The sequence below is a fragment of the Chelonoidis abingdonii genome, chromosome 25, assembly GCF_003597395.2.
Source record: "Chelonoidis abingdonii isolate Lonesome George chromosome 25, CheloAbing_2.0, whole genome shotgun sequence".
Classification (NCBI taxonomy): domain Eukaryota; kingdom Metazoa; phylum Chordata; order Testudines; family Testudinidae; genus Chelonoidis; species Chelonoidis abingdonii.
In genome coordinates, this window is record NC_133793.1 from 6,981,310 (window position 1) to 6,995,370 (window position 14,061).

The following is a 14,061-nucleotide window of genomic DNA, read 5'->3' on the forward strand; positions in this document are numbered from 1 at the left end:
CCATTAAGAATTTTAGGTCATTATTTTATACAGTGAATGCATGCCAATTGTCCATACTAATTGTTATGCTAATAAGCAGAGGCTTTTATACCATATTACTTGTCTAAGAACTGTTTCCAGTATTGTTTTTTTTAAAAAGAAAAGAAATACCCCAAATCAAACTAGCACTATCTTTTACTATGCAAATAGTGATGCATGCAATACAAAGTAAGAAGGCATATCCTTACATCAAGTATTGTTTTACTTGGGTTTTTTTAAACCGGGGATAAGATGGGGGCAGGGAGCCCTTTATGAGCCAGGAAGAACCCTGCAAGGGAGTGGGAGGACAAAGACACAAACCACATAATGTCCATCTCAATCCATCTTGTTCCACTAAAAATACAAATAAATACTGAAAGGGGGTTGACAGCAGCCTTCCCTCATGATCTTAGCTGATGAATAGGGGACACCCCACCAATAGGGTGACCAGACAGCAAATGTGAAAAATCGGGGAGGGGGGTGTAATAGGAGCCTATAAGAAAAAGACTCAAAAATCGGGACTGTCCCTATAAAATGGGGACATCTGGTCACCCTACCCACCAATACCTTGACTTGACAATTAAGGCTGCAGCTAAATGCTTTTGGGAGGAAGAGGGAGAAGCGACCTCCTCCTTCCGCTTTAGTTCTGCTACTGGTTTCACATGCCCGCGTTGAATGTAAGGCTTCCTCCTTTACGAAAATGAGAACTAGAAAAACCTGTATTCGACCCGTACACTCTCCCAACCCAAGAAACCCCTGGATAGTTGCAATTTTCACACGGCTAAACAATGACCGTGCTCAGTTTATTGCGGGCAATAGTGAACTAGGCTTCTTGGGGAGATTGCGGGTGCGAGAAGAGGAAAACAGCGCAGAGCAAGGTGAGCTCAAGCCGAGCAAACAGCGGGAGCTGCTGGGTTGTGCCTGCTACAATCGGTGCGTTGCCCCTTTAACTGTGTCCCCGGCCCTCGGGCGTCTCTGACCAACGCCCACGTCAGCAAATACCTTTTGTTTCTGTCGCGTGCGGGACCCGCAGATTGCGTTAAAGTGACAAAGAGCCTCAACCTAGAGTCCGGGGAATCGCAAACCGACCTCCAGCTCCGGCTCCGCAGCAGCCGCCGCCGGTAAGTGGCGGCTCCGCAGCCGGGCGGACTGGGCGTTGGGGGCTGAAATGGCCCCAGCCCGGACCGAGCCGAAGGCCGGGACAGCGGCTGGCTCTGCGGACCCGAAGCGGGCTGGGATCCGGACCCAGCCGCTCTCCCGAGCCGAGCTTCAGCCCCGAGCGAGCCGCGCTCGCAGGGTGACCTAAGCGGGCGCCATTTGTAGCCCGGGCGCTGCTGGAACGGGCCGGGGCTGGCAACAAAGGGCTGGTGGGAAGCGGGAGCTCGAGAGGCGGCGAGGCCGCTGCGAAGGGGGAAGGAGACACGCGTGTGAAATGCAGGAGGCTGGAGCCCAGGCAGGGGCTGCTCGGGCCACGGTGGGCGGCGTGTCCCGGGCGGAGCCGCACACGGGAGGCTGCTGGCGGTGGAGCTGGAGCTCCGGGATGGGGCAGCCCCCTCGCAAGCCGCCTGGCCCGGGGGCCTGATCCCCGGCACGGATGCTTCGCCCACTTAGGAGCCAGCCGGGCGACAGCTCCTGCCTCGAGCTGGGATTTCTCGTATCGGGAGCCCGCCCGCACCAACCTCTCCCGCCCTCGGGCATCCCTGCCTCCCAGTGCTCGAGGGGCCAAATCAGACTTGGCGAAGGGTGATTGACAGCGTCCTCCGCCAATGCCGTCGTGTTGGCGCGGGGGCGGTAGTTTCTGTGTCCGCTGAGATTTGTGCAGGACGCACTAGCTTCCCTCTGCCGTCCTGGTCCTCCTGTGCAGAGGCTGCAATGGTGGACAAAGGTCGCCCGGGGACCTTATCTCAGGCAGGAACACTATACATCTGTTAAAAGGGTGGTGGTTCTTTCCTGTTGCTGAATCTGTAACGGGTCTTTGAAAGGTTTCATTGAGTTTTGCTCACTTTTAGGATATAAATGCACTGAGCTGGAGCATCCAACTGAGGCATCTCATCCGCTCTGTCAAAATAGTCTCGCTTCCCTCTCCCTTATGCTAACGCGGGCTGATCCTTTTATTAAAGAAAAATGTTTTTGAAATTGTTCAGCAACTTTTGTTTATATGTAGCATGTCAAGATTGTAATTTATTCTTTATTGTAGAGCAACGCTTCTTGTTTACTTCTTTTTTGGAATGGAGATATCTTCCCATCAGTTTCATCTCCTGCAGCAACTGAATGAGCAGCGCAAGCAAGACTTATTCTGTGACTGCTGTATCCAGGTTGAGGGGAAAGTCTTCAAAGCACATCAAAATGTGCTGTTTGCCACTAGTGGTTATTTCAAAATGCTCCTTTCCCAAAGCTCAAAAGAGACTAGTCAGCCAACCACAGCTACTTTTGAGGTCTTCTCTCCTGATACCTTCACAGTTATTCTGGACTTCGTATATTCAGGAAAACTGTCTCTCACTGGTCAAAATGTGATCGAAGTAATGTCAGCTGCTAGTTATCTGCAGATGACAGATATTCTTAATGTATGTAAGACATTCATTAAATCCTCACTGGAGATTAATGAAAAAGAGAAGGATCACTACTTCACCATTTTAACCAAAAGGGTCAAAAGTAGATTTGACCACTCATCTTTTTATAGGTCAAGGAGGAAAGTCAGAAGCAACCGCATTGGTTCTCACGTAATTCCAGATCAAAAGGCAGGCACGGTGAATGAAAATTCCTGGACCAATAACAGGAACCACTCATCTTCACAAATGAATGTCCAACAGCAAGAAACACAAATTATCCAAAAGAGGCCAAAAGCTTGGCTCAGTGAAAAAGCACCAAAGGCATCTAGGACTGTCACAATCCCTTGACTTTCTAAAATATATATCAAAGAAACCTGATGAGGCCAGTGGAAGTTGCAGTGCTTCAGAGACTAACCACATTTCCCAATCCAAAGAGCAAATTCAGTTTGACACAGAGAATAACACTGCTCATACTGGGTACCGATGTGATCAAGAATCAAAGGTGATACCAAAGAAATGGTCTGTTACTCAGCTGGAACAAGAACTTTCAGAAACTTCCCCTGTATGTACGGATTTAAAAGCAGATGAACTTTATACTTATACACCCACTATTCTAGGTGTAATGAGTGGTTGGAATGAAGGTAAGAGAAGATAAGTTTATAAGGTGTTTGTCTTCAGACCTTTCTCAGAGTTTTCTTGGAAAAGATTCTGGCTGTCTGCAAAACCTTGGGAAAGACACAATCATGTGTATATGCCCAAACTTTAAGCTTCATTACACTTTCTTAATTCAATATAACACCTAAGGAATAAAGAGAGAGAAGGAATATAGTCTAGTGGGTGGGCATCTAGACTCTGAGCCAGAAGAGTTGAGCTAGATCCTCAGCCGGTGTGACTTCAGTGGAGCTATGAGACATTTTACACTAGGCTGAGGATCTGGTTCTACCACTGATCTGCCGTGACACCTCAGGTAAATTACTTCATCTCTCTGTCCTTCCCCTCTCTCCCACCCTGGGGCTTTAGCTGTCTTGTTTATTTAGATAGTTCCTGCCCCAAAGAGCTTGCAGTCTTTCATGCTAATGTACCTATAGTGCAATGGAGTCCCAACCTCGGTACCACTAGGTGCTACAGTAATAGCTTGTGGATTTAAGTTATTAGACCTAGATCCTTCATATACTTACACACGAGTAATCTTATTGACTTCAGTGATACTGTTCAGTTGCATAAGTGTTTGCAGGATTGGGTTCAAGGAGGTTTATTGTATGCAATCAACAGTAGAGATAAGTACAGTATAAGAAAGCAATCAGTGTGACCAAAGAAATTAACAAAAATTTGCACTAAGCTAGAATTGCATTATTGATGATCCATGCTCTGCAAAATGAAATATTTACTATTAAGCATTTGAAGTCTATATTCATTCATATTGCATATATTTAAGAAATTTTGCAATTCACAGTAATTTATGCTTTTCAATAATTCTGATGGCAAAAGCTACTGAAACTGTTGAAGGTTCAGAAGTGTTCCTCAAGGAGTTACACTGCAGAAAATGTCTTAAACATTAGTAAAATAAGGAGTACCCAATGAGACAAGGAAGAGAAGGGTTCTGTATATTCATGTGTACAATACTGAAAATATTCACAGATTTTAAGGGGAAACAAAAACAAGTTGGTTTAAAAAAATACAATGGTGTCTTTATGACTAAAAGTCCATATTAACTGCTGTGGCTGTAAGATAGCTGTGACAGGCTTAAATCTGTGCTTAAATCACAGCTGTGCCTAAAGGAAATTAGAAAATGGCTTAGTATAGTTTAGTAGTAGCATGGTGCACCATCACAAGTAAGAACCAGACTGGATTCTTGAGTTTAGCCTTTTCCTGAATTGGCATGGATTGCCATTGCTCCAAGTGAGAGCACCATATTAGCCATTTAGCTGCTTCTGTCTTAAATGTCAGGCAGATTCCCTCTCCATGTGAGGCAGAGAGGGAATTGAAGGTGAGTCTCCCACATGTCAAGAGAGCTCTTGCCACTGGGGTAAAATTTATGATAATCTTTCCTCCAACCCCCAGGAACTATTTGGTGAATTCATGTCAAATATGTTGATTTCAGGTTGACTGAAACAACATTTTTTAACAATCTACTCATCTGAAAAAAATTCAGTAAGTTCTAACTGGTACCAGCCTACTTACTACCTGAAGGATTGGCTTTCTCTCCCTGCCATACTGCAACTACTGTGGTCATCAAAGGCACTTTAGCTACACCCCTCCCCCGCCCCCTTATAAAAGAGAAGAAATGTTTTCTCTGTGAGGGTGAAGACTTAACTTGCTTCCCCACACTTGGTCCAAAATAGTCTGAATCTGATGATGTTCTGGATATACTGCAAAAGACCTCTGTTTAAGGGGATTTTGGGAAAGGCTTAGAATATGCTTTCTTGAGGAACAAGTGGCTGGCAGAATTCTGTGGAATTTATTTTAATGCTGCTGAGATCTAATTGTATTTTTTTTATAAAATTACATTAAGTCACCTTGAGCCTTGGAATGATGTCTTTATTTAAAATTAAACAAATATTCATCTGATTTCCAAAACATTATCTGAAGCAAGAATCCAATATGCAAGCATCTGAAAACCTATGCATGTTAAGGCACCTTCTCTATGGATGCAAATAACCTAGTTTAGGGGCAGTCTGTCTAGGACAGAATCCACTATCTAAATCAGTTCACCAAGTATTTGACTTTTTTTTAAGTTGGAAAAATTATGAACTGGGAGAGGAGAGGAGGAGGGTTGCGGTTGGGGTTTGGGTTCTTTTCTCTCAAGTGACAGATTATAGGAAAAGCTAACTTTGCTTCAATTAATCTGTGTCTAAGGAAGAGGCTATTGATGTTTACCTAACAGATAGGATTTTCTCTGTAACAGATGATCTACCTAAGATGAGATTCAAGTGCCCCTTCTGCACCCATACAGTGAAATGGAGAGCAGACATGAAGCGGCATCTTCGATGTCACACAGGGGAACGACCTTATCCGTGTGAGGCATGTGGGAAAAAATTCACAAGATTAGAGCACCTACGTAGCCATTTCCAAATAGTATGTCATTTGCCTAAAGACTGGTTTTCTCAAAAAATAAAATTTATGTTGGCAACAGCAGTTTATTATCCAGAACCAGCCCCAGAGATAAATAAATATGGAAATATACCTATCTCATGGAACTGGAAGGAACCTGAAAGGTCATTGAGCAGGGCTGCCCGGGGGGGGGGCAAGTGGAGCAATTTGCCCCACACCCCGGACCCTGCAGGGGCCCCCAAGAGAATGCTCTGGCCCTGGCCCCACCTCCCCCAGCGCCTCAGCATGCTGCGTACAGGAGTTGCTCTGGACAAAGCTAAAGCGCTGTGGCTCAGGCAGGGCCTGAGCTCTGCCCCGCTCAGAGCCGCATGGTAAGGGGGCGGGGCTGTGAGCTCCGGGGCCCTGCTGGAGTCACACTGCTGCAGCGCTGTCCAGGGCCGCTCCTGGATGTGGCACACTGAGGCTTCAGGAAAGGGGAGAGGCGAGGGTAAGCTGCATGGCAGGGAGCTGGTGGGGGGGTAAGGGGCAGGGCGTCCCAGAGACAGTCAGAACACAGGGAGGGGGGCAGAGGTTCTGGGGGATGGTCAGGGGACAGGGAACGGGGGTTGGATTGTGGGCATTCCAGGGGTCTGTCAGGACTCAGTGGGGAGGAATAGGAGTCAGGGGACAGAAAATGGGGGGGGTTAGTAGAGGGTGGGGGCTTGGGGTGGTGGTTGGGAAAGAGGTCTTGGGGGGGCAGTGAGGGGACAGGGAACGGGGGTTGGATTGTGGGCATTCCAGGGGTCTGTCAGGACTCAGCAGGGAGGAATAGGAGTCAGGGCAGTCAGGGGACAGAAAATGGGGGGGGTTAGTAGAGGGTGGGGTCTTGGGGTGGTGGTTGGGAAAGAGGTCTTGGGGGGGCAGTGAGGGGACAAGGAGCAGGATGGGTTAGGGATTCTGAGAAGGGCAGTCAGGGGGCAGGAAGTGGGTGGGGGTTGGATAGGGGGCAGGGCCAGGGCCAGGCTGTTTGGGGAGGCACAGCCTTCCCTACCCTAAAGCTCATTCAGCAGCTTGAGGCTTGCAGACAGCTATTAAACACAAAGAGCCAAGCTGTTATCTTTTTCATGGGGGAGGGATCACATGAGAAGAGCAATATCCTACACAACCTACCTCCTTCCCAACCCTACTAAGGGAGAGTCCCTCTCCCCTGCATTCCCTGAGGCTCCAGAGGGGTTAATTCAGTGGTTCTCAAACTTTTATACTGGTGACCCCTTTCACATAGCAAATCTCTGAGCGCTCCCCCCCCCATAAATTAAAAACACCTTTTTATATATTTAACACTATTGTAAATGCTGGAGGCAAAGCAGGGTTTGAGGTGGAGGCTGACAGCTTGCAACCCCCAATAAGAACCTTGTGACCCCCTGAGGGGTCCTGACTCCCAGTTTGAGAACCCTTGGGTTAATTTAATTTTAGCACCCTGTGTCCATTCACATGCATGTGCTATTTCAGTTTTCACAACATAGGCTCATCCCAGATTCTGGAACATGCTCAAATGCTCAGTTTGTGGAGTATGTATATAAGCTATACTACAGACAAACCCACAGTAACCGTCTCCAGTTTGTGAGGGACCCCATGGAGCCAGTCTCTAGGAAACAGATACATTCATGGAGGTTAAGTCCATTAATGGCTGTTAGCCAGGATGGGTATGGAATGGTGTCCCTAGCCTCTGTTTGTCAGAGGATGGAGATGGATGGTAGGAGAGAGATCACATGATCGTTATGTGTTAGGTTCACTCCCTCTGGGGCACTTGGCATTGGCCACTGTCAGTAGACAGGATACTGGGCTGTATGGACCTTTGGTCTGATGCAGTATGGCTGTTCTTATGTTTTAAGCTATATTAACCCAAAGTTATGGAGACAGATGAGTCAAGGAAGCCAGCAGAGTATCAGAAACGTGGAAAAATTTCTGACTGGAGGGGCTTAGGGGTTTGGTCACAAGCTGAAGTGGTTTAAAAGTTTTTGGATTTTTTTTTTTAAGCAGCAGAATTTTTATTATTTCTTTAAACAAACACAGCAAGCAGCAAATATTTGGCCACATACTTCTGAAACCCCAAACCCTGTTTAGGTTTTGGCAGGCTAATTTCAGCTTTTCAGTTAAAAAAAACCACAGCAGATTTTGAAGAAAAGCAGACGTGATTTTTTTCTGCTTTTTTAAAAACCTAGTTTTTGATTCAAAAAAAGTTGATCGAAAATATTTGTCCAACCCTTTTAGTGAGCTTTAGTGCCTTTTAGCACTAGCTGATGCTGAGAACCAGTGATACCTTGTAAAGGTGACTTGAAAAGAAGTTCTCTCAAAAGTGGGTTTCTGCTGAGATGTGGAAGGTTTTTAAATGTTTATTTTTCCCAGGGCTTCCCTTGGAGGTGGGGGCGGGGGGAAGTGGGGCAATTTGACCTGGGCCCTGCAGGGGCCCCCCCATGAGAATATAGTATTGCAACTTTTTTTATTGAAGGGGCTCCTGAAATTGCTTTGCCCCAGGCCCCCTGAGTGGCCCTATCATTGAGTCCAGGCCCCTGCCTTCACTAGCAGGATCAACAACTGATTTTTGCCCCAGATCCTTAAGTGGCCCCCTCAAGGATTGAACTCACAATCCTAGTTCTAGCAGGCCAATGCTCAAACTATTGAGTTATCCCTCCCCCCTAGACAGTGCCCTGTATAAAATAATTTAGCAGTCTCACCAGTCAGTTTAGGAACTAGACAAGTGTCTACATCACAGCACTAACCCTCAAATTTATCATTAAAATTAGCACCTTGGATGATAGCATAACCATGGCTTTTGTGGTAGAGAGAGACTAGAGAGACTGAACTTCTCTCTTGTCCCTAAATATTAAGATGGATGAGGTCTTTTGGTACAGTGAAGAGAAACTTGCACGATAGCTCCATATGCTGCACCTGTTATGTGCACAAATAGGACTTTGGTCTCAAAACTTATGGACTTACTCTTCTGTGAAGACAAGTGCCTTTTACATGTAAAGTAATATGATTTAGAAATAATTAACTGTATAATATAACGTCTAAAAAACCTTAAGCAGCATTTAAAAGAAAGGACCATATAAAAAGCACAACAGGTACAATTCAGAAAAAAATGGTCTTCACATGACTGAGATTGAGTTGTGGTGGTGAACAAAGTAGCCAAAAGTAGTAGCAGAGAGCAAAAACTAGCTTTTAATCTACTTAAGAATTGAAAAATGTAAGTGTAAATCAGCTTTGAAGTGCTGAAATAATAGTGTGGCACTTACTTTAAAAAAGTAATGGATCCCATCTTTGTCTTGGTGCACAGATACACAGTGCCCATGTGAATACCTGCAACCAGTTAGTAACTTGGTTTCCAGTTTGAATAAAAAGATGATTGTACCACAGATGCAGAGCATTCTGTCCTACGTGTGCCTTTTGTTGCATAAACAGCTCTGGGTAGGAAAAAAAAACAAAACGCTTTTCCCCTTCTAATAAGCAGATACTTTATTTATTGTGCAGATGGAGTGTTCTAAAACTACAAAATGAAAATTAATCAAAGATAATTAATGATCCAGTGTACTTGTACTAGATACTTTATTAAATAAATCATTGCAGATCTGTTAGTTCTTGCTCTAGAAGTCTTGTGCTTATAATCCCCTTATTTTTAGGGTGATCTAATGCATTTCTCAGTTTATAAAAGTTACTGTAGATGTTGTTTTCTCAAAGAAAATAAAGTTATATTAACCCTTCTTTGGATAAAAGCTGATATCTTCCATTTTAAATCACTAGATACATCAAGCTGGTAAACTTATCTGCAGAAAATGTAAGAATCATGTCACCGACCTAACAGGACATGTGGTTCAACAAGGAACAAGGCGCTACAGACTAATGTAACGAATGTCCAGTTGAAGCAGGTATTGACAGAATTCATGACTACTTAGATGCAGAACATCCTCTTATTATCTCTCTAGGAGACAAAATTTCTGGGTGGCACTTGGATGAAGAGCACAGATCAGATGCAGAGATGGAGGATGAACCTGAAATTTGTCATCCAACAAGTTAATGATGATAGCACAGATGAGATCGAAGAAGAAGTGAAACCAAATCTTAGATAGTTGTATTTCAAGTGAAATCTACTAGTGCTCTTCTCATCACTGACTTACTATGTCTTGCCAATTAAGAGACATTAATAGATCTTTTAACAATACTGTGTGGGAGCAAAATAAGGCCTACAATCTAATGTGCACATAGTTTTGGACATAGGAACTTCTTTCCAGCTACGTTTTTTTGCTACAGTGTAAGATCCCTGAAAATTGGCCAGAAACAACTGAATATCTGGAGAGCTATTAATGACTTATTTTATGGTAAACCAAAGACCACCTCAAATTTCCTGTTTGAATGGAAGCGTGAACTGGGTTTACTTCCTTTATTTCAAAGTCTTTGTTAGAACAAAGTTGTTTAAGATGTTCCAGTAATCTAAAAGGTATCTCTTAATAGGTTTAATGTTCTGCCAGCTGCATCAAAGCAAGAACTACTGAATCAGTTACTATGAAAACACTTAAAGCCAGTAGTTAAATATTTTCTGTAAATACTGTATGTAGCCGACATGTACACTTATGAAGCTTACTTGTAAATTTTATTACAAATATCAAATGTAATTACAATCTGACTAGTCTGTTTATTAATTAGAGTAGCATTTTCTCAAAGTTATTTTACTAGTTACAAGAAAAAGCATTTTAAAGAATATCTATATAGAGCAGCTGTTCTGTTCAGTGACCTACATTTGGATGGAATGAGTTTGCATCCTCAAATGAACAACATGATTCACACTGCTGAGGTTTTTTAATTTAGACTACCTATAAACAGAGTTGCTTTGAAATAAGACTAATATTAGAAGTGCAATCTTTACAAAGGGTTTATTTATATATTTTTGTAACAAACGTGTTCAGGACTTGCATTAAACTACTCAAGGGGATTGGTTAGGCATGATAAGGGAGATTTTCAGGCACCTATGATTTGGGAACAGAAGTCTTATTTTCAATTGGACTTGTGACATAAATCCTTCAAGCATATTTGGAAGTATTTCCTGTTTTCAGTGTAACAAAACAAACAAAAAAAAAACACAGTATATTAAGTATAGTGACAATTGAGACTGAGGGCTAAAAACATACAAATTTAAAATACAATTCATTAACTAGTTTTAGAAGTTTTTTTTGTAAACAAATACAGATCACACTTTACGAATTTGATTTGGACTACACAAGGTGAATGGCAATACAGAATTGAGCCCCTAGTCTACACTGGTGAGCTGTGTGAAAGGCAACTTTCCCTGGTCCTGGATCTGTCTTTTTAATCCTTAAGAACCATCTTTGTAGAATGCTCAAACATATGTTCTTATGTGGACTCAGCAAAACCTTTAGAGCCTAGAAACACTGAATTCTTAGTGATAACTGCTACAATACTTCAAAAGAGAAATGCAAAAAAAACCAAAAACCAAAAAACAAAACCACTACTAAACACTGACAGTGGCGAATGGGAGGCTCATGAGTGGAGAATGTCAGCCTTATGAAGAGAAGCCACAGCTCTCTCCCATACCCAGTTTCTAGTTCTTTTTCTCCCAACATAACTGCAGGAGAACAAATGACTTTCACGAGTTACTAAAGGTAAACAAAAGGTTCTTGAACAAGCTTTGAAATAGACGGTTATAAACTAAGTAGCAACAATGGGCCCGATTCTCTCCTGTATCCCTGTCCCCTTCACACTGCTCCAGTGACCTAAAGTGACAGCAAACCTGGCAGAAATGGCCTTTAGAGAATTACACCCTGCCTGCCCCAGAACAGCTCTGCCACTATTTCCTTATAGCCCCGAGTGTAGGAAATGTCAGGACAGAGATGGAGTATAGCCAGAGCCTACTTGTGCTGTGGTTATCAGGCAGTGAATTGCCCCTATGGGGCATGACTACTCTCAGCCTCCAGCTGCAATAGACATGAGATTGCTAAATTTCAATGGGCTGAACAGGCCTTCAGACACTCTAAAAGCTAATCTACACTAGAAGGCTGCAGCTGCGCCAGTGCAGCACATCTGGTGAAGACACTCTATGCCAACAGGGGAGAGCTGCTCCCACCAACATACCACTGTCCACACTCGCACTTAAGTCAGTGTAACCTACATCACTCTTGGGGTAGGGAGGCTTATTCACACCCCTGAGCAACATAAGTTACACTTACATAACCTGTAGTATAGACAAGCCTTTAGAATAGGAGTGCACATAGAATTCAAACTAGTTTTTGGCATGTCCATTCATTAAGGCCTATATACTTTAAACAAGCATTTAAAATATAAATTGGTTTGTTTCTTACCTACCAAAGTCCAAAGCTTTACCCAGCAAGTGTCACACCTCCTAAAAGCAAAGGATTTTTTCATTATTACAAACAATTTTATATACTATCTTTTACATACTCTCAAAACATTTCTACAGTTAAATGGAAGTTGCACAGAAAGAGGAAAAAATAATTTAACAGGGATCAACAATGGAGATATACTTCCAGAAGAGACTTGAAAATATCTGAAGTTGAGGTGAAAAGACACATAAGGCTGTTCTGAACCCAAGGAGCTGCAAATGTGGTTCTTACCTACATTAGCAAATTTCTTATCCATTGTTCAGCAAGGGTGCAGCAGCTCCTGTGCCACCAACGCATAGTGTAATATAGACCACATGTATGCATATTTTAAAAAACTGTATCATCAAATACCAAAAGTGGCTAGATTTTATGGAGGGGTAGAGGAGACCAGTGTAAGATAAGTGAATAAAGGGGAGAGAGACATAAAGCATGTGAGGTTGCTCAGAGTAAATGAGTAGGTGGCTTTGAAATAAGGATCCAAATTAGTCAATGGGGTCATTTCATTGCAGTAAGTAAATGGAATTACTGCATGGATGAGTGGGGCCTCAGAGGACATTTTTTCCATTATGCCTTGAAACAGATGAGGATCTAGTAGTATCTGTGATGAGTACGGGGTTACACTTGTTTTAATGTATGAGAAAGTAGACAAGCATTCTGCACAAGCTGAAATCTATCAATCAAACCTATAGTTTCTGTAAATGCATGAACGATGCTCTTTTCAAAGATGCAGCCTTCCCAAAAGGTGATGTATATATTTAAAAATAAATAAATAAAAATGCAATACAATCAAAAGTATGCCCCAAAATAAAAAAGTGAGACACCTGTTTATGTTTGTAGACACATTATGCTCTCTCTAGTCTGAGCAGGAAACTTTTTTTTTTTTTTTTTAAATAGAGCATTCCTTTTGCATCTAAACTATTTTTTAAAAGTTTACTCATTTTTAACTACCAGATTGTAGATGTAAATATGTATTTAACAAAATGAAATGTGTAGTCATGTCATTAGTAAAATCAACTTTTATTTTTAAGTGATTTTTCATAGCTTTCAATTCTTTACAAACACTAACAAAATATTTTAAAAAATTAAATTGTTATATTGTACTGTATACATATTTGAATTCCTTTCAAATGTATTTTAATAAATTTGGCATTACGAGTAAAATATAAATGGGAAAAAGATGGTTCTATAATATTAAAAAGATAAAACAAATGTCAAATTTCACCCACAAGCACAAGCCCTTAATCTGCAGGGGAGCCACATATGCACCTATGAGGTCAGCACTTTCCACCTCTCCCAAAAAATAAAACTTTACATTTTCAAATATTTAAAAATGTAACATGTTTTCAGAGTATAGATTTTTTTCAAAGCCAGGACAGGTTGAGTGTGACCAAAAACAAAAACAAAAAAAAAACACGGACAGATCTTTGGAGTTTGAGGAAGGAGGCTCAGTCCAGCTGTTGGCAAAAATGCGTCCATGTCAAAGGAAAATATCAGAATTGACAACCATGTTGATAGTTTCAGCAGTCTAAAGACTGAATGGGAACAGAAGCTGGACTATCTTCTCCATTCCTTGGGATGGTCCCCGTGGAATAGGCCTAAGCGATCATCCGGGCACATGGAAGAAGCTTGTACTCCTATTGGCTGTGCTGCATTTATTTATTTTTACAGACTGAGGCTTTCACTCCAGGGATGTTGTTCAGGAACCCCAAAATACACCGAAAAAGACATTTGCAGAGGGTGCCCATATGGTGATGAGGGAAAGCCTTTGTTTTCATATTTGCAAGCAGACCCATTCCACAGGAAATCCATTTCAACTTTAGCAGTGAGGTGGGCTCATACAGATGCCAGGGAGTGCCAGTTCCCTCATTCAGGGGCTGGCTGAATGATTGCAAGAGGCAGCAGTTTCAAATCTCTTCTAACTTTTTCAGGAGATGGTTCCACCTAGTGCCCACCCATGTTTAGAAAAAGAAAAACAAAAAAAACCCTAACATTTCACATTTTCCTCTACAGAGAACATTATTTTCCCCCCTCATGATTTAAATTTAAAACAT

General features: G+C 42.5%; 1 protein-coding gene and 1 pseudogene across 1 annotated transcript in view; one reads left to right on the forward strand and one right to left on the reverse strand.

Moving 5' to 3' along the window:
• The window catches only part of ZBTB8OS (zinc finger and BTB domain containing 8 opposite strand), a 41,202-nt gene that overhangs the window by 11,652 nt on the left and 15,489 nt on the right, over positions 1-14,061 (reverse strand). The window contains exon 6 of the mRNA XM_032787780.2: positions 11,969-12,009. Within this exon, the coding sequence (XP_032643671.1) occupies positions 11,969-12,009 (41 nt within the window). The remainder of the gene's footprint in view (positions 1-11,968; positions 12,010-14,061) is intronic.
• LOC116829133 (zinc finger and BTB domain-containing protein 8A-like) lies at positions 1,850-10,239 on the forward strand (annotated as a pseudogene).